Here is a 24,721-nt window from a genome sequence, read left to right on the forward strand (position 1 = left end):
CATGCAGACTCCACACAGAAGGTGCTCCAGCCGAGAATCGAACGGGAGAACCTCTTGCTGTGAGGCGACAATGGTAACTACATCCTTAGTTATTGGCTCAAAATTACTCCTTGTCCTCTGCATCTCCCCTCTTCTTCCTTCTATCCAGCCTAAAACATTCTTTCTCACCTCTTAATTCTAATTCTCCGTTTTCCTCCATTCTAACCTTCTAGCAAGTTAATTTCTAAATATATTTCATATCACTTTAGATGCTGCTACTATTAATTAATGATAGTCTATTTAAGTGTTGTATATTTGTTGATTACTATATACTTCTGTTTACTGTGGACTTTATGTAATGCTTTGTTCATATCTTTTCTCCCAATAGAAAGTTTCATACTTCATTAGATGATGCAGCTATTAATTAAGGATACTCTGTTTAAATTTTGCATACTTGATAATTACCTCTATACCTCTACTTACTATGTTCTTTACATAATGCTGGAATTTTTATGGAACTTTTCTCCCCTGCCCTTTGCTGAAAAAGAGTAGCTTTCTGCCCAGTCGGACTATCTTAGTAAACAAATGCAATAAATAAATGAACAGATGCAGCCAAATAGAAACACTTTTTAACAAAAATGTGTAGAAGGTAATCCTAATGGGCAACTTGTCTGTCAAAATTAGAAAAAGAGCTAGCTTTCCAACGATCTTCCAAAGCCAGTGACAGGGAAGTTCTGAAGGACTTGGCAACTGAACCACTGGTTTTCACTGCAGTCCTCATGCATATCAGTGGGTAGGACATGTGGAGGGAGAGCTAAAGCCTTGGAAAAATGGCTATCTGGTCCACCTCTTGTTAGGATGTCCTATAAAGCTTAGCATATTGCACAATGATCTAACAATGGGCATTGTTTGATTCCCGTGCCAAAGGTAAAACTGGAAATGTATCAGAATACTACATTCTGTTTAAGTAAACAATGAAATTTAACAAAGCTATTTTCTAAATAGAAAGAATACCTGTGTGCAGGTACTTAACTGTAGCACCCAGTGTCTAATGTTATATGATGTAATAGTGAAGTACATGCCCAATCTTACCTCAGTCTGATTAATCAGGATATCTTCAGTGTCACCAAGACCAAACCCAAAACATTCACTAGTCTCAACTGTCTGCCAATAAAACCCATTCCAGGGATCAAACGCTTTTCGTACAGCCTAAAAGACAGGAGATGTGCTTAAAGAAAAAGAAAACCAACTGACATTCCACTCTAAATGACAATTTTGTTACATCAACTTACAGCTGCATTCTGCTTTCCCATATACACCCAAAGCTACCAAGTACTTGAGCTTTCCTGTCAGCAATTACTCTAAATCTATTAAATACTAATTACTAGCTATGTATATTAAAAGTATCACATTGTTCAAGTCCACCAGTACATTTGAAATTTATTGAACAGATACATAATTAAAAATCACTTTTCGTCAAGGACTCATTAAATAAATAAATAAATAATACATTACTAATGAACAGGAATTCTGATAATTATCAAAAAATATATACTAGAATGAAGGATATTTTGGAAACCAAAATACACATACATTTAAACATTTCCCTTTGCAGAAACTGCAACTAAAAAAAATAATCACAGAACGTAACAGATAATTCAGATAAAATGATAAATCATCACACTTAGTGATAAGAACTGAAAAGGCAAAGTCTAGCAACAAAGATGTGCATGCAAATATTCTACTTCAGGAGTGGAGATGCAAATGATAAAACTTAGTGAACAAATGCAATGAAACCAAAGTTTTCAAAGAGGAAATATCTGCAATAGACACATTTTTGCACCATACACAAAATGCAGCTACCATCTAAGGAAATGCCCTTTGAGAACATGAACAATGTATGGTTAACAAATTGATGTCAAAGGACAAGGAAGATGGCAAATCACTAAAACTAAATCTGTCTGGCAACTGCCACACCCAGATAAGAAAATGTGAGGAAGATAGAGATAATCTTGTTACTAAAACTATACAGACTATGTTGAGGAAGAGTTCTATCTAAAACTGCACTTTTATGCAGCAAAAATGGCTGAAACACCCATTTTGGCCAGATCAAACAGATCTCTAACATTAGTCAATAGTTGTTCCAAACAGATATCTAACATTAGTCAATAGTTGTTCCAAAATCAAGAGGCTAAGAGGAAGGGGGCATTCTCTACCCAAAGAGAGGACCACTGAGACACAGGTGCACAAGTGCCCCTAGTAGAAACTTCATGGTAATTTACAGTATCCCCAAGAGTTCCATAACAAAACTCTAGAAACCACATGGGTTAGTGAAGCAGCAAGGATGCGGGGTGATAATTATCTTCCTTCCCCCAAGGCAGAACTAGCTTTCTTCTAAATGAAGATCGCCTGGAAGGAGTCAGTAGATAAAGGGCCTAAAGACACAGCACTTTCTGGGTCCCTAGTTCTCCTCTGAATTTTGCAAGTGAGTAAAATATTCCTAGGAACTGGGCAAAAGTATAAAAAAAAGAAGTTAGGTACTCACCATAAAGTTCCATGTTTGTTGTCCACCTCGCCTTCATTCTTACTGGTTGGGTTCGGAACCGATCCCTGGTTCCAACTCGGCCGCATACTAAAGCTCGAGGTCTTCCACTAGTTCGTGGCTGTATCCCTTTCCCCTCGTGCTGTAGTGAAGCTCCCCAGATCTTATTTGCTGATAACCGTAAGTACCTAAGGTACTATCAAATACATCTCAAGAAGACAATGAAGAAGGTCAGAGACACACTTGCGAGGAAAGAACATCTTTGTTCTCCAGCAGCCACTGGTAGGGGGATAGGAGGGTGGGATGTAAGAATGAAGGCGAGATGAATAAACATGGAACGTTATGGTGAGTACACAACTTCTTTATGTTATGTTGTCCTATCTCGCCCTCATTCTTACTAGTTGGGATAGCGTCCCTAGCACCATATTTCTTGGGTGGCTCATGGGATTATATTTTTCAGGACAGTGGACCCAAAGGAGGCCCTGTCCCTTGAGGCCAAATCTACTTTGTAATGAGTTATAAAGGTATGAAGTATTGCCCAAGCCACAGCACCACAGATACTATCAAGTGGAAGTCTAGCTATAAAGGCAGAAGAAGTTACTATGGCTCTTGTAGAATGAGCTTTGGCTTTAAAAGGGGAGAATCAAGTTATTAAATTTAGACATAAAAGTGACACAATCTGAGAGCCATTTTGAAAGAGTGACCTTAGATATAGGGGCACCTTTCTTTGCTTCTGAGAATGACACAAACAACTGATCAGATTTTCTGTAATCCTTTGTTCTATGCAAGTAAAAATGTAATTGCCTATGTATGCCCAATTGATGAAGCTCATATTGCTGTGTTGCAATGGTTGGGGAAGAAAACTGGTAACTCTACGGACTGATTTGGATTACCATCTGGACATACTTTTGGCAGGAAGGATGGGTTTGTTCGAAGAGAAACCATATCTCTATGAAAAATCATATATGGTGGCTTAATCGATTAAGCTTGCAGTTCTGAAACTCTTCTGGTAGAAGTGATTGCCACCAACTTACTTGTTTTCCATGTTCAAAATTTTAGATCACATGATGACGCAGGTTCAAAGGGAAGAAGGATTAAGCAGAAGAGAACCAGGTTTAGGTCCCGTGGTAGTAGGCTTGTTTTTATGGGTGGCCTTAACAAATGAGTACCCTTCAGGGCGGCTTTGCATAGTTTGTGTGACATCAAGTTAGGGGCAAAAATCTCTATGGAAATTAGATAATTGCTGCTAACTGTACATGAATGGTAGCTGCAGCTGCTCCTTTATTAAACAGATTTGCCAGAAATTCAAGGATAGAAGTTATTGGAGCATAGAAAGGATCAATGTGTCATGTCAATGTCCATGAAGAAAACCTTTTCCATTTGCTGATGTATAATTTTCTTGTTCATGCTTTATGAGAAGAGATCAATATATGCTTGATGGAATGAGGGAGGTTAGGAAGCCTGGCTATATTCGGAATTGGAGCAGCCAAATTGTCATTTTGAGGGTTTGAAGACAAGGGTGGAGGATGTGAGTCAGAAGGTCTGGAACTGGGTCAACCCACGGCAACTCCTGAAGGTGAGGCCAGGCCATAGGAAGGAGAACCAAATCTGATGAGTCCAATATGGAGCAATGAGAATCAACTCGCTTCCCAATGAGCTGGCTTTCTGGAGAACTTTGGGTATCAGTGAAAAGGGAGGAAAAGCATAAAGGAGCCCCAAGGGCCAATCATGTACAACTGCATCCCTTGGAGTCTCCCTCGGAGTGGGGATCAGGGCAAAAAAGCTGCTGCATTTAGCATTCATGGGAGTGGCAAAAAGATCACAGCAAGGCTGGCCCCATTTGTGGAAGATCTTCTCCGCTGCTTCTTGTTTTAGGGACCACTCGTGAGGCATGAAAATCGGTCTGCTGAGTTTATCTGCAATCAGGTTGGACCTCCCAGGGTTATGAGTTGTTATGAGAAAGCGGTGAGAGGAGATCGCCCACTGCCATAATCTGAGGGCATCTCGACAAAGGGGGGTAAGACCTGGTTCCCTCTTGTTTGTTTATATACTAGACAACCGACATGTTGTCCGTCTGTATTGCAGTTGTTCCCAATGGAAGAGAGTCCTGGAGTGCCTGCAATGTTAAAAGCACTGCTCTCATCTCTAGGATATAGATGTGTAAATGGGCCTCGTGATCCTGCCACGTGCTTTGAACTGTCCTGCCCAGATAATGCCCCCCCCACCCTATCTGGGAGGCATCCGTGGTCACTGTGGCTACCGGTTGAAGGGGAAGAAATGGCTGACCTGTTGTCATGTGACTAGAGTGAAGCCACCAGCGAAGGTTCTTTTTGCAGGAATCTGTTATCAGAATTTGGTGAGACATTGGTAGATCCTGTAACAACTCCTGGGTAAAAAGCAACCACTGTAGAATTCTCATGTGCATGCGTGCAAGTGGAACTTAAAGTTATTGGTGCTGCCATGGTTTCCAAGACTTTCAAGACTGTTTTTGCCTGTACTTTTATTTTGGAGAGGAGGTTGGAGACTTGGTGTCTCAGAACTAGGACTCTTTCTGTAGGAAGTTTTGCCTTCATGTTTATTGTGTCTAGATCTGCTCCTATAAACACGATATGTTGCGATGGCAATGAGGCAGATTTTTCATAATTTACTGTGATTTCCAGGTGAGAGCAGAGAGAGAGAGAGTGGTGTCTCCTGATTCCAGTAGTAGGTGCTTGGTGGTGGGAGTTATGATCTAGTCATCTTGACGGGGAAACACTCGGAATCCCAGATGCCTCAGATGAGCCGTGACTACTGCCATGTACTTGGTGAACACTCTGGGGGCTGTAGTGAGACCAAAGGGCAGCACTCAAAACTGGTAATGACTGGCTCCCAGCTGGAAGCACAGATGACTCTTGGATAGCCTGTCCATCTTTATGTGGTAGTATGCATCCTGCAGGTCTATGAAGCACATCCAACTGTCTTTTCCCAAGAAGGGAAGAATGGAATGCAGTGTTACCATCCAGAACTTGGTCTTTTTTACTGATTCATTTAATCTGCTGAGATCAAAAATTGGTCTCCAGTCCCCTGTTCTTTTTGGCAGTAAAAAGAACCTTGAGTAAGTTCTGGATCCTATTTGGTCTGCGGGGACTCTCTGGATGACTCTTTTGTCTAGATCACCCTGACTGGATGGAACATCTGGGGTCTTCTTTATGTTTGAGACGGGAATAGAAAATGGTATGGAGTATCCTCTGGATATGATCCCTTGCACCCATATGTATTTTGTTATTTCCAGCCAGGCTTTTAGGTACAAGGATAAGTGACTCCATGACTGCCTCCACAGATGGACAAATGGGCCTCCATTCAGGAGCGCTGAAAGGGTCGAACATGGAAGGAATCTCTGTCACCCTGGTTTTGCGGACCCCCTCTGCTGCGATGATGGTGTCTTCCATTTGTACTCCCCCCTCTGCCCCAGGGGGAAGAGTCACCACATGTGTCCTGTTAAACTGTCTGGGATTTACAAACCACATCTCCCCCCTTCTGGCCTTTTGGATAATGTGTAGACAGTACGGAAAAGTGGACGCCAGTGGCAGAGAGAGTCTTTCCTTCTTGTTCACACCTGGTTAGCATCTCCTTGACCTTTGGCCTGAAAAAGGACGAGCCGTTAAATGGGGCATTGATAAAGGAAGATTTGAACGGTTCCGCAAAGTCGCATAAGCACATCCAGGAATGTCTCCTTAGGGATATTCCTGAACCCACTGCTCTGCTCTCTCCATCTGCTGCATAAGAAATGAGCCTCATGGAGGAGTTGACCACAGAATTTAAGGTGGACAGCTGAGAGGAAAGCTTGTCTGACACCGCTGCAGCTACTGAACCTTGTAGAGCATCTCCTAGCTCTTTTAGTACATCTCTTTGCAGCCTTGCAAAATGCATCAGATAGTTCAGCGATCTGAGTGCGAAAGTCGCTGAAGTAAATGTGCGCTTCCCATATCTGTCCATTATAACGGACTCCTTGTTCAGTGGATGGACAGCAGAGGATGTGTCAGAAAGTTACTTTTTGGTGGCAGCTGCCATAACAATAGCATCTACAGGTATACTCTTGGTCAAGAATTCTTTATCTGAGGGGGGCTGTGATAAACTTATTTGGCCTCCTAGGGACAGGCTCCGCTGCATCTGGAGACTCTCACCCCTTTCGACTAACTAATTCCATAAGTTCGTTGAAAGGCGGAGACACCCAAGTGGCTGAAGGGTGAGACCCAAAGGCCTTTACAGACTCCTCATCATAAGGGTTGATGGGCTTCCAGCTACCTCTCTATTTAAGGATTTCTAGGATGTCTGTGAAGGAGACATCCTCCAAGGTCGATAGTGGGGACCCCCCAACTCACTGAGGTCTATGTCGGAGGTGATTGACTTATCATGGGAGTCCAATGGCTTCCTCCTGGAAAGTCTCTTTAGAGGCACCTCTTCAGAAGGGTATTCTGGAGAGGTTTCAGAAAAGAGGGGTTCACCCGATGGGGTACCCTGAGGCCTAGGGTCTCCGCTGGTCTGTGGATGGTGTGGTACAGGGACAGACACCGATACCTTGGGGGGGGAATGTTGGAACCCTTGAGTGGGGCTGTCTGAGGAGACAGTACCTTACTCATCAGCTTGAAAGCCCCCACTCCCTGATCCAAAGATACTTCTGGCTCCGAGGAGCCAGAAGAAATCCCTGGAACCAAGGGGGTCGACTCGAAAGCTGATGTAGAAGCCAAGCTCATCCATGCCAAACCTCCAAGATGCTGGGTCAGATCTGATAATTGTCTTCTCTGAACACCCTCCCCAGACCCTACCGGAGAGCTTCGGCTCCTAAATTCCTTGGACGGAACCGTGGATGTTGGAGAAGATGTCGGTTCCAAAGAGACCAAGATGGTTCTCGGCACCGATGGATCCACATCAGTTGGTTCCAAGCATTCCGGGTCTGAAGACTGGAGCGGTTATGGTTGGCTCCAAATCCCTGGGTGTTGGAGCAGAGAGGAGTGTAGCCAGCCCTGGAATCTTCAGAAGTCTATGCACCAGCCTATCCAACTCATCATCTGAAAAGCTCCTGGAGGACTTAGAAGAAAGGATAGGAGATCTTACTGATTGTAAAATAGATGATCTCAATACAGGAGTAACCGGCTTCAATTCTGGGAACCAGCTCCTTAGTTCAAACTCCAGTGGCACCGAATAAGGTGGAGCCGATGAAGCAGTTTTTGCCACTTCCGAAGAGGGAGGAGATCTTTTTGTGGACTTGTCCGATTTGGATGAAGGAGATTTCACTGATTCTGAAGTACCCTGACCTTCTTCTACAGCTTCTTAGAAGGGGAACTGCAAGTAACCTCTCACAATTTATTTTTATGCTCTAACAGCACTTTAGAGTTAAAAGAGACAGACTGAGCAAGACTCTTGAAGATGTACTGCTCCCAAACAGTAAACACAAATGGTATGAGAGTCAGAAATAGACATTATCTGGTTGCATCTAGTACATTTTTAAAACCCGAAGGCCTGGTTTCTTTATGCTTCTTATACATGCTTAAAACTAAGAGCACAAACACACACACACGAGCGCACGCACACACACACACACACGCACGCACACACACACGCACACACACGCACACACACACACACACACACACACACACACACACACACACACACACACACACACACACACACACTTTAACTACAGAAAAAAAAACTTTTTTTTTTTAAATAGAAATCCAGTAAGAGAGAGAAAAACTATTAGTAGAAGAACAATAAGATGCCCTCCAAGTAAAACAGGCAGCAAAAATCCTCTAACTTAAATGGACTGACGCTGTTTCTTCAACATTGGGAAGGAGAAACTAAAACAATTCAAACCACCACCAAGATGCCTTTAACTAAAAAGGGCCCACTGCAGCCCTCTAACTTAAACGGGCTGAGACCTTTCAAACTTATTATTATTTTTTTTTTTTTATAACAGATACAACAATTAAACGGGGAAAAAAAACAAGGCCAGACGAGAAAAACAATGGCCTTAAGCAATGAACAAGCTAATAACTAGAAGAAAGTTAAAACTAACTAAAGTAAAAATAGAATTATTTCCTTACAATAAGGTAATAAAATGTAGAACATTTAGCCAGAGCCAAAATGGAAGCCTCTGATCTGTTTAGCAGCAAAAGAGATCTGGGTAGCTTCACTACAGCATGAGGGGATAGGGATACAGCCTCGAGCCAGTGGAATACCTCGAGCTTTAGTATGCGCCTAAGTCGGAACTGAGGATCGGTTCCGAACCCAACCAGTAAGAATGAAAGCAAGATAGGACAACATAACATCATTCCTTTACAGTCCACTGATAACATATTCACTGCCTGTTCCTTCTTGTCTTGTTCCAGGGAGCAGAAGAAGAGATATTTTAGAGCTACACAGTTAAGGCTCATATATATAACACAAACAAAAGGTTATAATTTAAAGTGGAAAGGGATGATGATGAAGCAGAGAGGAAGTTCAAGAAATAAGGAGATGGAATTTTGGATGCAGATCCTTCAGGACAATAACAGCAACCATACAGAATACTATACTCAAAGTAGCAGAAAGTATTCTAAGAACTAAGCTAACATGAGAATGAAGAAAGGAGATTTTGCCAATAGAGATGACTGTGGGTAGGCTTACAAAAAATAAGCAAGAGGTGGCTGAAATTTGCTGGATAAAACTGGCAAAGGAAAGAAGATACTGGGAGCAAATAATGAGAAGCAAAGGTAAAAAAAAAAGAGATAACGCTAAGACGATGTTTGGGCTGCAGGCTAGAAGCTGTCTTCCCTACTAGGTACTGAATATCACAGTAAAGGCAAAGAGAAAGGGATAAGGGATCATAAATGCAAGACCTGCTCTGGTAGAGTTTTAGATGAATCTAGAACAGATGCTGCTGTTAGAAAAGGGATAATTAGCACAGCATATAAAATATTTTATGATAACTATTAAGAATCAATTGGAGAATGTTAGAAAAGATAGGGAAGAGACTGGAAAAGCAATTTACAAAGGAGCAATGGGAAGACATACGTATGGCTCCCAAGTATGCAACAAAGCCTAGAAGGTTTAGGATTTTTGCTTAGATGTGTTTGCATAGATATTTTTATACCCTCAAGCAGACTTCAAAGAAGTTTTCCTCAGGTAGCTGGCAAATGTTAGAGGTGTGATGTGGAAGAAAGAGGTAACTGGGAATAAGTTATGTACTCACCATAACGTTCCATCTGAGTAGGTAAACTTAATTTGTCAGCAACCTATGGGATTCGGATCCGAGCCGGCAGTTTTCAACAGATTTAGATCTGAGCTCCAAGCTCCTCCCCCTACCCATAATCCCCTGCCAACCCTGACTGACCTCTGATCAAGTTTGCCCAAAAGCAGATACTGCTCGAAGACTAATATTTTCAAGATAAAGTGGAAAACACCCATGGACCTGAGTATGAGAACATTCATAAGAGAGGGGGCAGGAGGGAGGGACGGTTGCTGACAAATTAAGTTTACCTACTCAGATGGAACATTATGGTGAGTACATACCTTCTTAATCTGAACTTCATTTGTGCAGCAACCTATGGGACAGAGTCCCCAGCTACCTGAACCTTGGGTGGCCTTCATGGAAGGAGGTTTCGGAGCACTGTAGAGCCAAAGGATGCTCTCCCTCTGGAGATAATGTCCAATTTATAGTGATTGATAAAGGTATGAGATGAGGCCCAAGTGGCTGCCGAACAAATATCATCCAAAGAGACTCTAGCTCTAAAAGCCGCAGAGGTAGACATAGACCGAGTAGAGTGGGCATGGACTCCCAGAGGAGCGGGCCTGCCAGAACTTTTATATGATCCATCTACACAGCGTGACTTTAGACACAGATTTACCCAAGTTAAATTTGGCAAAGGAGACAAACAACTGGTCAGATTGCCTATGACCAGATGTCCTGTGGATGTAGAAGTGAAGTTGTCTATGCACATCCAGTGAGTGTAACTTGTATTCCCCTTTGTTTTGGTAATTAGGGAAGAAGACTGGTAGGTTGATGGACTGGTTAATATTCGATTCAGAGGCAATCTTGAGAAGAAAGGAGGGATTGGTCCTGAGGTAGACTCTATCCTTGTGAAAAGTCAAATATGGTGGTTTTACACAGAGGGCCTGTAGTTCAGAGACCCTTCAAGCCGAGGTGATAGCGACGAGAAAGGCCGTTTTCCATGACAAGAATTTAAGATCTACTGAAACTGCAGGCTCAAACAGGGGAGCCGTTAAGGCCTGAAGCACCAGCGTTACATCCCAAGGAGGGACTACATTCTTCACTGGAGGTCTGAGTAGAAAGGTGCCCTTCAAAAAAGTCTTACACAATTTCGTGGTGATCAAAGGGCCCAGTTCATTTCCCACGTGATAATGAGAGATAGCTGCTAGCTGAACCTTGACTGTGGAGGAGCTAGCCCCCTGATGAAACAGCCCTGACAAGAAGTCTAATACTGCTGGCAAAAGAGCTGTGAAAGGATCCAAATTTCGATGTTCTGCCCAAATGAAGAAACGTTTCCATTTGCTACTATAGACCTTTCTAGTAGAAGGCTTGTGCGCTGCTACTAGAATAGTTTTAACTGGGGAAGAGATACCGGGAGTCCTAGCTACAAGTGGAACTGGAGCAGCCAAGCTGTGAGTTTGAGAATGTCCAGATTCGGGACTGGGAGATCTAGGGGGTGGGATATTAGATCCGGACGGGGATCCAGAATCCAAGGAGGATTCACCAGATGAGACCAAAAGTAAGGGAACCAGGGTTGACGAGGCCAGAATGGGGCAATGAGGATTACTCTGCTGCGCAGAGTAGATGGGGTGGTCAGGAGCCAGTCGTCCAGGTATGGGTAGACCTGGATTCCCTGGAGCCTCAGGTGGGCCGCAACCACTGCTAACACTTTGGTGAACACCCTGGGGGCTGTGGTGAGACCAAAGGGAAGGACCCTGAATTGGAAATGACTGGCTCCTAGCCGGAAGCGGAGGAACATTCTGGATCGCCTGTCCATCAGAATGTGGTAGTACGCATCCTTAAGGTCTATAGAGCACATCCAGTCGTTCTCCCGCAAAAGGGGGAGAATGGATTGAAGGGTGACCATGCGGAATTTCTCTTTGGTTACTGACAGGTTCAGGGGGGAGAGGTCGAGGATAGGTCTTAAGCCCCCCATCTTTTTTGGCACCAAGAAGAACCTGGAGTAAAACCCCAACCCGCATTGGTCTGGGAGGATGTGTTGGATGGCTCTTTTTTCCAGCAACTGTTGGATTTCTGTTGCTGCGGCCTCCCTCTGATCGGGTGGGACATCAGGGAGGTATCTGGGGCTGCGTGGGTAAAGAGAAAAGGGAATCTGATATCCTCTGGATATAATGCGAAGCACCCAGCGGTCTGTCATGATGGACTCCCAAGCCGCTAGGTGCTTCAAGAAATGCCCCCCCCGACTGCCTCCAGAGTGTAGCAGTCGGGCAACCCCTCAGGGGTGTTACGTGGGTTGGTCCGAGAAGGGTTCTCTGGATCCAAAGTTCCGCGGGCCCCCTCTGCCTCTAGGGTGGCGTCCACCCTGCCCTCCTCTGCCGCGGAAGGGCTGGGAGTCCAGAGCGGGACGGGACTGTTGCAACTTCCGGAATCACATCTTCTTCTGTCCCTTTTGGTTCTTGGAGAAGGACCTCTAGGGAGCAGAGAAGTGGACTCCAACGGCAGACAACGTCTTCCCGTCCTTCTCGCTCTGGACCAAGATATCGTGAACAGTTTTGCCAAAAAGGGCAGAACCATCGAAAGGGGCATTAGCGAAAAACGCCTTGAAGGGTTCCGCGAAATCACAGTGCCAGAGCCAGGCCTGACGCCTCATGACAAAACCCGCTCCACTGGCTCTAGCGGCTCCCTCCGTGGCATGGGATAGTAGCCGCATAGAGGTGTTTGATATGGATCGGAGAGTGGCCATCTGGGTGGAGTGCAAACGTTTGTCCTCCGCCGACATGGACTCGGGGGGGGGGGGGCGACGCAGCGTACTCTTTGATAAGGTCCCACTGCAGTCGAAGCACATGTGCCATGTAGTTCAGCGACCTCACAGAGAAGGTAGCCAAACTAAAGACCCGCTTCCCTAAACGGTCCATCGACCGAGACTCCTTGCTCGGGGGATGAACCAAGGGACTCTCCTGAGCTAGTTCCCTCTTGGTGGCCGCCGCCTCCAACATGGCATCTACAGGGGGACCCTTACTCCAGTGGGACTTGTCAGAGGGTAGACTAAGAATCTTATCCGGGCGTTTGGGGACTGGCTCCACAGTGTCCGGCTCCTTCCACGCCCTGGTAGTAATCAAATCTACCAGGGGGTCGGCCGGAGGGGACACCCAAGAGGTAGATGGGCCTGCTTCAAACGCCTCCAGGAACACGGATTCTTCCGAGGTAGGCTTTGGGGTAGACCACCCCCCCCTTTATCCTGAGCATCTCCATGATGTCACTAAATGAGACATCTTCGGGTGGTGATCTTGGGGAGCCTTCCCCCTCCTCCAAATCCATGTCCTCAGTCAAGGACTCGGGGGAGTCCAGGTGCCTCCTTTTGCCCTTTCGCTTGTGAGGAACCTCCTCGGGGGGGGGGGGCTGTCCGAGGAGGTCTCACCAGCCACATCTTGTTCCAAAGGAACGACCTGGGATGTCAGAGCAGGCTGTCCCTAGGGCCGGGTGATGGAAGTCGGGCCCAACAGAGAAGGAGTGCAGGGTGGAGCCGTGGCAAGGGCCTGGAATCTCTCGACAGGGCCCTCTCCACCACGTCGAATGCCGAGGGAGAGCTGCTCTCTCTGGGATCCGAAAGCAGACCCTCACTCAGATCCGACGGACAGATCGGGGCCGGCGCCAAAGCGATCGGATCCGATGGACCAGTATGCCCCGACCTGGACGGAGCCGAAGGCATACCGATACCCCCAGATCCAAAGCTCAGCCCTCGGCTCTGAGAGCTCGGATCAGAAGAAAATGGACCTGAAAGACTCGAGGGAAGTGTCGGCGAAGTACACGAGACTATCAGCGCCGACACACCCCTGGCTCCAAGGCTGCCCAGCTCCGAAGACTCCGAGCCCGAGAAGCGGGACAGAGAAGGAGCTATCGAGGCAAAAAAAGGGGTCGAGTTCCCCCCCAGAGGGGGGGGGGGAGGCAGGAGCACTCCCATCTGCAGTTGGGCCTGGAGGAATCTTCTCATCATCCAGTTCAAATTTGCATCCGTGAGACTTCGGGTTGATCTCGATGAAGCAACCGAGGCGGGACGGGAGTGTCGCCTCGATGACCTCGAAGGAGATCAGATCTCTTCCTCCTCAGGACCCAGTGAAAAGCACGGGGAACGGATCCAAGACGGAGGAGACCCAGAAGTCCTGCAGGGAGAAGACCGCTTAGCCAGGGGGGCCGAAGCGGAGGCTTCGGCCCGCTGCTTGTGGTGCTTCTCCCTCCTTTTCTCTTTCCTGGCCTCCCTCTCCTCCGGGCCTAAGGCAGGAGGTTGAGTCCCAGCCGGGGGGAGGGAAGCAGGAGTGGCAGCCGCCGCAGCGGGAGCCACAGGAGGACCGGAGGTAGAAGCCAAATCCGGGGGCAGAAGACCCGCCAGAATCAGCTTAGACCTCCGGTCCTTGAGTGCCCTGGGGTTGAACACCGCACAGATGGAACAACCAGAAGACAGGTGTTCAACCCCAAGGCATAACACACACCGAGTGTGGCCATCCCCCAGGGACAGCTTATGGCCACACTCGGTGCACTTAGAGAAGATCAATTTTGGGGCCTCAGCCAGAGAGAAAACACACACGTTAGGCCCCAAACACACACACAACCCTAACGGAACCACGAAGGAAGGGGGGGGGTAAATGACAAAAATATGGTGTTAAACTAGAGAGGGTTCTTACAAAAAAGGGACCTGTAAGCACTCAAAACCAAAAAACAGAAGAAAGGAGAGGAAAAAGGTAAATTGTTTCTCACAAAAGTCTCTAACGCCTGGAGCTGTAGATCAAGCTGCTGTTGGATAACCGCGGCAAACTAGATCTGAGGTCAGTCAGGGTTGGCAGGGGATTATGGGTAGGGGGAGGAGCTTGGAGCTCAGATCTAAAGCTGTTGAAAACTGCCGGCTCGGATCCGAGGTCGGATCCGAATCCCACAGGTTGCTGCACAAATGAAGTTAACTACTTCAGATCATATGTTCTGCGAGTGTAGTAAGTTGGCAAATTTAAAAAAATCCCACAGAGTGCTCTGCCAGAAATCTAGTGGGAGCAAATGGCTGTGACTAAGGAAATGATTCTTTTGAGCTGGGACACATGATCTGAATTGCCTACACATAGTAAGATTTTGTTAAGTTTCTACTAGCTGCCAAAAAACAATTACTAGAAAATGGAAATCAAAATCTAAACCAACTGTGTTTGAAGTAATGGACATTGCAAAAAAGATAAAAAGGACGGGACAAAAGATCTTTAGAAAAGGAAAGGAACAAATTACATAGAACTAAATGGAAACTGTAGGAATACATGCAGAATAATGTTCAGGAGCAGGAGTGAGGTTTAAGGAAAGTCAGGAATTGAGCAATTTATGTAATGCTGGATTAGTCAATATAAATAAATATGTAAATGGAAAAATGTTAATATGGTTTCTTTCTTTTCTATTAATGTATATTTCCCTATGTCTTTAAGTGATAATTTAATAAACGGGGTTGACCTCCAGTGTGCTAGATTCTTAGAAGATAATAAGTATGCTCATCCAACGGAGCCAGCAGAACTAATGTTGCAGAAAAGGATTATGACATAACATATTGTATACAAGTTATCTGACCATCTTGGATTGTGAAACACCACCAGAAATATGTTACCTGTATCACTTTCCTCATGGAAGACTAGAAGCATGTATTACAACCCCCCCCCCCAGCTTGTTCAAATACTCAACCCGTCTTGTCGTCTCAATATGCAGTTCTCAGTCATGCAACTAAGCCATCATGTATTGGTATCCCTCCCATTTGGACAAATAGCTAATCCACCACACAAGCCTCATGATGAACCATAGTATTAATAGGACTAAGTATGCCCATTCATTCAAACTCATTCCTTAACAGAGCATCAAGGATAACAAAATTACAGCCAATCATAAATAAATAGGCATGTTCAAGGGTCAGCTCCCAGTGTTCTCTCCTGTCTATCTGATGAATCTGAGCATCTTGAGGCAATGTAGAAATTGCCTCATGTACACAGACAACCCTCTCCTCCTACCAACCAACACTACAACCTGTGAGAGATGCACTTATCTAGCCAAACTGGAGGTAAAGCTCTCTCCACCCAAGACTGAACTTGACAGTCATGAGGAGAAGGTAAACATTTGCACCACACCGCACTCATCACATAGTCTCACTAAATCTACACCACCAAAATCCACACATAGTAACAGAAAAACATTCGCAGAGGCTCTCAATAATAATATACCTAAGCAACAGAGACCTTCAAAGCAGAAACGTAAGCAACCTCCATCCCCCAACACAACCCAAATGACACATAGCCCACAGACTCAGTGTGCCACTCAACCACAGCCAATAAGGCAAAACAACGTACCCAACACACTAGTCATAGGTAACTCTATAGTCAGGCACACTGATGTCCCACTCACCAGGCTAAACAAGGAGAAGGTTGCTGTCAGCTGCCTGTCGGTTGCCAGGATCCACCACATAACCCACACACTCAGGTCACTCCACAACAAGTGCAAATATGACTCTGTCATTGTCCATGCTGGTGTGAATGACCTGAGACGTACCTCCCTGGACTACATGAAAAGAGACATGGAAGAGCTCTCCAATCTTGTAGCCCAGGCAGGTATGACCCTAGCCCTGAGTAGCATTCTGCCATCGCCAAGAATGATACCGCAGTACAAGGACAAAATGACTGACTTCAACAATTGGCTAAGCTTCTGGTGTCATTCTAAGGGGATCCGGTATCTGTCTGCTTGGGATGATATAGTCGACAGACCACGATACTTTGCCACAGATGGCCTGCACCTGTCGCCCCTGGGATTCCGGATACTGGCTAAGGCTCTTGCTGCCCCTATAGTGCCTTTTTTAGGCAGGGTTCAAATAACAAATTCACCACCATAACAGGAACAGGCAAGCAAAAACTGAGAGCAATGCTACTCACTGCTAGACGTCTAAATCTCAAAATGCACTCACTCAAGGCACTCCTTAAAATGGAGAATATCGATATCTGTGCAGTGACCTGATTCAAGGCTCCAGAGAGCACCCCTGCACTACCAGGCTATAACTCATACCACACTTTTCAGCCATGTAACCTGGACCGAAACACCAAAGGCAGAGGTGTGTCCAAATTCATTAAGGATATCCACACATCCAGGCTTGCTGCCCAGCATAATGCATCCAAGGTTATCCAAGTGCAACTAACTCTGGGCAAAACTGCAATCCAAATTGTAGCTTGCTACAGATCCCCCACCATGCCCCAGAATTCCCACTCCTCTTTTCTTGATGCACTGGAAAATATTAGGGTTCAAACAAACACCCTAATAATGGGCGACTTCAACTACCCCACCATTAACTGGGAAAACTACTCATGTACCAACTCCTTAGCTCAACACTTTCTGGAATTCATAAACTCCAATGCCCTAGATCAACTTATCCACACCCCCACCAGGGGCAACAATATCTAGACCTAGTCATTACCAACATAAGTGACCAGTGTTCCACACTCGAAGTCAACTCCTTGTTGGACCGATCCATCCATCCCGCCCCCACCCCCTATTAAGGAAACCACAGTAAAAAATTTCTCCTAAGCCAACTTCATGCTTCTTAAGACAGAAGTGGTGAACTTCATGACACCCATGCAGATGGACAATACAGTTACAACTGCTGAATCCTACACAGATGCACTCTATAAGCACTTACACGAGTGCATGGGTTGTGCTATCCTAAACAGAACCAAGACGCTATCCTCCAAAAAAAGGAAGCCAATCTGGTGGTCCCCTGCCATAAACAAACTGTACAACAGAAGGAAGAAACTGTTGCAAAAGAGAATAAAATTCCACGAGTAGAGGAGCTCCCTGGTCAGCCTCAGTAAGAAGCTGAGATCTCTTATAAGATCCTCCAAAGCTAGCTACGAAAACAAAATCACCACTAATTCCAAGGACAACCACAAAGCATTCTATAGCTATGTCAAGAATCTCGATGGCAACACCCAGATCTGCTCTGAGCTACAGCACAAAGGCACGAAAATTACAGAACCAACTAATATTGCCAACATCCTGGCAGATAGGTTCAGTGCTAACTTTAGCCCTCCCCTCACCCCCTAAAGGGCCTATATCTATACAGGAAGAATGCAGAGTCCCTGTAATCAAAACTATGCAGGTAAAAGCTGCACTCTCTAAAGCCAAAAACACAGCATCCAAGGGACCGGACAACATTCCAGGCTGCGTTTTACACAAACTTCAGAACGAACTGGCTCCTCACTTAAGCACCATGTTCAATAATAGCCTCCCATCAGGCTTTGTGCCCAATGAATGGCACACAGCAACAGTTATCCCACTCCACAAAGGGGGAGCCACCACTGATCCCAGGAACTATTGACCTATTAGTCTGACGAGCCTGGTCTGCAAGGCCATGGAACGTATCATCATGGAACTCATAAACAAAGACAATGGTAACCTCCAAACTCTGGATCCCACCTAGTTCGGGTTTGTGAAAGGCAGATCATGTCTCCTGAACCTGATCGACTTCTTTGAGGCAGTCACCAAAGCCGTAGATGAGGGTAAGGTGGTTCAAACAGCCTATCTTGACCTCGCCAAGACTTTCGACACCATCCCCCATTCTGAAATTATAGCTAAACTCACTAAACTAGGTATAAATCCCTACGTCACAAGATGGGTTGCCAAATGGCTCACTGACAGAACCCACACTGTAAAAGTTGCAGACTCCAAATCTGACCTCAAAGCAGTGACAAGTGGAGTACCACAGGGTTCCGTCCTGGGACCTCTCCTGTTTGGTATCCACTTCTCTGAAATACAGGCTAACACAGAAGGCCACTGGCTAACGAAGTTCGCAGATGACTGCAAATTAGGAGCCACAGTCAAGTTCCCAAATGACGTGGACATCCTACAGAAGGGTCTCACTGAGACAGATGCCTGATGTCAGAGCCATGGCCTCAAGCTCAATGCCAAAAAGTGCAATGTCATCCCCTTTGGTAAAAACTCTGTACCCATGAACTACCACATAGGCAGCAATCTACTTAACACCGAATGCGTGATAAGAGACCTTGGGACCCAGGTGGACAGTGGTCTCTCCTTCGATAGTCACATCGCCACAGTAGTCAGGAAGTCCTTCTACGTGGCACACCTCATCATAAAAGGGTTCTCATCCAGGAAAAAAGAGGTCACTGTTCCCCTCTACTCGACACTCATTAGACCCATTATACAGTACAACGCCCCTTTTGGAAGGTACCTCACAAGACATCTGCAGCAGCTGGAAAGGCCACAGAAGTACCTCACAAATAGGATTACTGGCCTCAAACAAATGCCCTACACTGACCGCCTCAAAAAACTCCAGCTTTGCTCCGTAGCATATCGCCTACTCCGAGGTGATCTCTGCCTAACATATAAAGCTATGTCAAACCCAGAGCTGTTGGACATGCTACACCTAAAGAAATCCCGATCCCTCCGAGCTACACACTCTAGGGACCTAAACCTTGTCACCACAATAAACAGGACATGCTGGAGGGATAGATTCCTGTCCCAGGGACTTCCCATACTCTGGAACAGGCTACCCATCTATGTCAAGCAAAGTTCTTCATTAGCATTCTTCAAGAAAAAATCTTGATGTGTGGATGGGAAATAGGAAATACACGCCGGGGATCACTTCTGTGTCTCTGCTCGATAGTGGCAGAGGAAAATAACTTTCTTGGGTGGCGTAAGCCAGGGAACCTTGTTGGCTAGGCTTACGTAGGCCCTTGGGCCGATAGCCTAGCTCCTAACATTGAACCTATATCTTGTAAAGAAAACAAAGATACATAATGGGGTAAAGATGGTAAGGGTTAATGAGAAGAAAATTACTACTGGGGCCTCCATGAAATTTTGACGTATAACTTTGTATTTTATCCATCCATTTACTTTGAAAAAACAGCACTGAAATAAACAGTATAGTTTGTTTGAGCTAATCACCATATCTAATGTACAGTGAGTAGCTCAAATAATACTGTTTATTTCAGTGCAGTTTCTTCAAAGTTAATGGATGTTGAAAATACAAAGTTATACGTCAAAATTTCATGGAAGCCCCAGCAAAAATACTGAAGACATCAAAAACCACCTCTGTTCTTGAAGAGCTATATACTTTTTAGTGCTTATAAAATGTGTGCACTGAGGCAAGCAGCAGCAAAACTGATACAAAATTCACTCCCCTGAGTGAGGCAACAGAAGTTACTTCTGCTCAGTGAAATATGCTTCGACTATTCCTAGAAAATGTTTGGCTCTCAAGTCATATCAGAACCCAATCCATGAAGTCACCCAAACAGAGGTAGTCTGTTTGTAACAAAAAGATAACCCAATCTATCTGGTACAAAATAAAAACTTTGAACACATTTTCAGATCTCATTGGTCCTGGAAATATAAGCAAACAATTTACTGTCATCTCTAGCAGAATATGCCACCTCCTTCCTCATGATGCATCCGGAAAGACAGAGATTTTTTTTTTTTTTTGGGGGGGGGTTAACATATTTAGATATGGCCTTAAGCATGAACAGTAATGAACAGACAAAGCCACTCTTTATGGAAAACGGTTCAGTTTTCACAACACATAAGAACTGTAGCTCTGAAATCCTGCTAGATGCAATAATTAGAAGTTATGTACCTACCATAACGTTCCATGTTAGTTGTCTTCTCTCGCCTTCTTTCTTGCTGGATGGGTTCGGAGCCGATCCTCGGCTCCGACTCGGCACTTGCTAAGCTTGAGAGCTAATTTTACCAGCTTGAGGCAACCCTATATCCCATGATGCAAGGCGGAGATTACTCAGATCTCGTTTGGTAGCTAAAGAAATAGCAGTATTTTCTTCCAACTTAAGAGGAGGAAGAAAATAAGGATACGAAATAACATCATAACCCTCTAGAAAGGATCAACATAATCTAGTGACACTAGGAGTTTAAAAGCTAGAAAAAGGTAATAACGTCTTAATAGAAGATGTATAATCTTCCCGGTCTGACCAGGCTAGGGGGATGGAGGGCGGGACGCAAGAAAGAAGGCAAGAGAAGACAACTAACATGGAACGTTATGGTAGGTACATAACTTCTAAATGTTAAGTTGTCAATCTCGCCTTCATTCTTGCTGGATGGGACCGTCCTAGCACCTCTATCCTGGGTGGCTCAATGGAACAGACTCTTGAGAACGGTGGAACCAAAATTTGCTCTATCTCTGGAGACCAAATCTAATTTGTAATATGAAACAAAGGTATGAGGAGAGGCCCATGTGGCTGCTGCACAAATAGTGTCTAAAGGAAGTCTAGCTTGAAAAGCTGTAGATGTAGCTAGAGCTCTGGTAGAATGGGCTTTTGGGTTAGAAACCTACTCTTTGCCTCTGAGCTGATAAATGTAAGTGATCACAGAAGACAGCCACCTACATAAAGTTACCTTAGAAACTGGAAGGCCTTTCCTGTTCTCTGCATAGGATAGAAATAGTTGATCAGATTTCCTAAAAATTTTTGTCTTATCCAGATAATATCTGAGCTGACGGTGAACATCGAGATAATGTAACTTTTGTTCAGCTCTATCAGAATAGTTCGGAAAAAATACTGGAAGATCAATGGATTGATTTAGGTTAGTTTGTGATGCCACCTTTGGCAAGAAAGACGGATTAGTTCTTAGGGACACCCTGTCTTTGTGGAATATTAGATAGGGAGGGCGAACACAGAGAGCATGAAGCTCAGATACTCTTCTGGCAGATGTAATGGCAACTAGAAAAAGTGTCTTCCAAGAAAGCAATTTCAAAGAACAGGCAGCTGCAGGTTCGAACGGGGGAAGAATCAAGGATGTTAAAATTAAATTTAGATCCCACTGTGGTGGGGGGGTCTCTAATCTGAGGTTTCAATAAAAAGATACCTCGAAGGAATGCCTTGCAAAGTTTATGTGACATAATGTTGTGGTCCAAAAAGCCTATACGAAAATTTGAAATGGCTGCCAGTTGAACTTTCACTGTAGAAGAAGAGAATCCTGAATGAAAAATGTCAGCTAGGAAGTCCAATACCGAATGAATTGGAGCAGTATAGGGGTCTATGTTCCTAGCTTTTGCCCAGAAAGAGAAACGTCGCCATTTACTAGTGTAAATCTTTCTGGTAGAAGATTTTAGGGAAGCTACTAAGATATCCCGTACAGGATTAGGAATCATAGGAAGCCTGGCTAAGGATGGAAGTGGAGCAACCAAGCAGTGAGGTTGAGAGAGGGTATGGATTGCTGCAGTTGACCCGACTGGTGGGTCAGAAGATCTGGAACCGGGTCCAGATGCCATGGCTGTACCAAGAGGTAATGATGTAGGAACGGAAACCATATCTGTCGAGGCCAATAAGGGGCAATGACAATCAACTTGGCTCTCAAAGCGGTTGCTTTCTGAATTAGCTGAGGTATCAGCGGAAAAGGTGGAAAGGCATAAAGAAGTCCCCGGGGCCAATCTTGGGTTAGAGCGTCTCTGGGGGGATGGCATGGAAGGGGGAAGAGAGAAGAAGTCTGGGCATTTGCTGTTTTGAGGTGTAGCGAAAAGGTCGCAGCAAGGAAGACCCCACTTCTGAAAAATCTCTTCCGTCACTGACTGTTTGAGAGACCACTCGTGAGGCATGAGAATAGCTCTGCTCAATCTGTCCGCTATGATGTTGGATTTCCCGGGGATGTGCGTTGCTATCAGAAACCGGTGAGAGGAGATTGCCCATTGCCAAAGTCTGAGAGCCTCTCGACACAGTGGATAGGACTTGGTTCTGCCCTGTTTGTTTATATACCACACTATGGACATATTGTCCATTTGGACCACAGTAGTTCCCAGGGGAAGAGAGTCGTTGAGGGCTTGCAACATTAAAAGCACTGCTCTCATCTCCAGAACATTTATGTACAGATGGTACTCGAAAGGTTGCCAAGTGCCATGGACCATTCTGCCCTGATAATGCCCCCCCCCACCCGATCAGGGAGGCGTCCGATGTAACCGTGGCAACCGGGGCAAGAGGAACAAATGGTCTGCCTTGATGGATTTGAGGGGACGATATCCACCAAGTCAGATGTCTTTTGCAAGTTGGAGTTACTACGATCTCGTGACACATGGGAAGTTGTTGAAAGGACCATTGGGTGAATAGCATCCGTTGTAGAAGCCGCATGTAAAAGCGGGCGAGGGGAAGAAGTGTTATGGCAGCCGCCATAAGACCCAGTACTTTCAGTGCAAATCTGGCCTGAATTTTTTTGCTGAATAGAATCACTTGGACGTGTCTTTGAATGTCCAAGATCCTTTGGTCTGTCAACCTTGCTGAAAGTTGTACGGTGTCCAATCTTGCGCCTATAAAAGTAATATATTGACAAGGTGACAAGGCAGATTTTTCGAAATTTATAGAAATTCCTAGCCCTCTGCAAATGTGAATGGTGTAATTTCTGGCTTGGAGAAGTTGATGCCTGGTGGTGGCAGTGAGGAGCCAGTCGTCTAGATATGGAAACACCTGGAATCCTTGACGTCTCAGGTGAGCCGTAACCACTGCCATGCATTTGGTGAACACACTGGGGGCTGCAGTGAGTCCAAAGGGCAGGGCTCTGAATTGGAAGTGACTGGTCCCCAGCCGGAAGCGGAGAAATCTTCTGGAGCGTCTGTGAATTTTTATGTGGTAGTACGCATCCTGAAGATCTATCGAGCACATCCAATTGTCCTTGCCCAGAAAGGGCAGAATGGACTGAAGCGTGACCATCCGGAATCTTGATTTCTTTACAAACTTGTTGAGTTTGCTGAGATCTAATATTGGTCTCCAGTCTCCTGTCTTTTTTGGAACTAAAAAGAACCTTGAGTAGATTCCGGATCCTATTTGGTCCACTGGGACTGGGTGGATGGCTCTTTTTACTAGCAGTTTTGATATTTCTAGTACTGCTAATTCCCTTAGACCGGGTGGAACGTCTGGAAGGGTTCCCTTTTGCTGAATTGGGGTTTGAATAAAGGGAATTTTGTAACCCTCGGATATGATTGACTGTACCCATTTGTCTTGAGAAAGGGAAAGCCAGGCTATTGGGTACAGCGATAGTTTTCCCCCGACTGCCTCCGAAGGCGGACAATCAGGCAACATCTCAGGGATGCTGGAAGGGTTTGTCAGAAAGAGGATCTCTGCTACCCTGATTCTGCGGACCCCCCTCTGCCCCTAGGGCGGTGTCTGTTGTTGTTACCCCCTCCGCCTCTGGGGATAAACTGACCTCGTGCGTCAGGCGTGACTCCTTGAGATTTGCGGAACCACATTTTCCCTCCCTTCTGTCCTTTGGGGTAAGGTCTAGAAGGGGTGAAGAAACAGGCTCCTACGGCAGAAAGAGTCTTGCCATCTTGTTCGCATCTAGTCAAAGTGTCTTTCACTTGAGGACCGAACAAGGTCGAGCCATCAAAGGGGGAGTTTGTGAAAGACGCCTTGAAGGGGTCTGCAAAATTACAAAGCCGCATCCAGGACTGACGCCTTAAAGCCACTCCTGTGCCTGCGGCCCTACTTGCTCCATCGGCTGCATAAGAAATGAGCCGCATGGAGGAGTTAGCAATGGAGTTAAGGATTCCTAGCTGTGAGCTAATCTTATCCTGAGACCCAGCAGCTGACGGATCCTGTAAAACTTCTCCCAACTCTTTAAGAATGTCTCTTTGAAGTCGGGTGAAGTGGCATAAGTAGTTCAGCAATCTCATAGCAAAAGTCGCTGAAGAAAAAATCCGCTTACCGTACCTGTCCATAGTCCTAGAATCTTTATTAGGAGGATGGACAGGTACTGAAGGATCAGCTAATTCCTTCTTGGTGGCAGCAGCCACCACCATGGCATCAACTGGGACACCCTTTGTCAAATATTGTCTGTCTTGTGGGGCAGTGATAAATTTTGAAGGTCTCCTACGGATAGGTTCCACCGAATCTGGAGCCATCCACGCCTTCCGAGCCACTACCTCCATGAGAGGGTCAAAAGGCGGAGACACCCAGGAGGTGGAGGGTCGAGATCCGAACGCCTCCAGGTATACTGACTCGTCC

The 24,721-nt window shown here is 45.5% G+C and overlaps 1 protein-coding gene across 1 annotated transcript in view; it reads right to left on the reverse strand.

Moving 5' to 3' along the window:
* Positions 1–24,721, reverse strand: part of LOC122816492 (dynein axonemal assembly factor 8-like) — a 3,534,829-nt gene that overhangs the window by 1,780,214 nt on the left and 1,729,894 nt on the right. Inside the window, exon 13 of the mRNA XM_044089323.1 lies at positions 1,072–1,188. Coding sequence (XP_043945258.1) covers positions 1,072–1,188 — 117 coding nt within the window. The remainder of the gene's footprint in view (positions 1–1,071; positions 1,189–24,721) is intronic.

This window comes from Protopterus annectens, chromosome 12.part0 (assembly GCF_019279795.1).
Source record: "Protopterus annectens isolate FY-2018-M chromosome 12.part0, PAN1.0, whole genome shotgun sequence".
Classification (NCBI taxonomy): Eukaryota; Metazoa; Chordata; order Ceratodontiformes; family Protopteridae; genus Protopterus; species Protopterus annectens.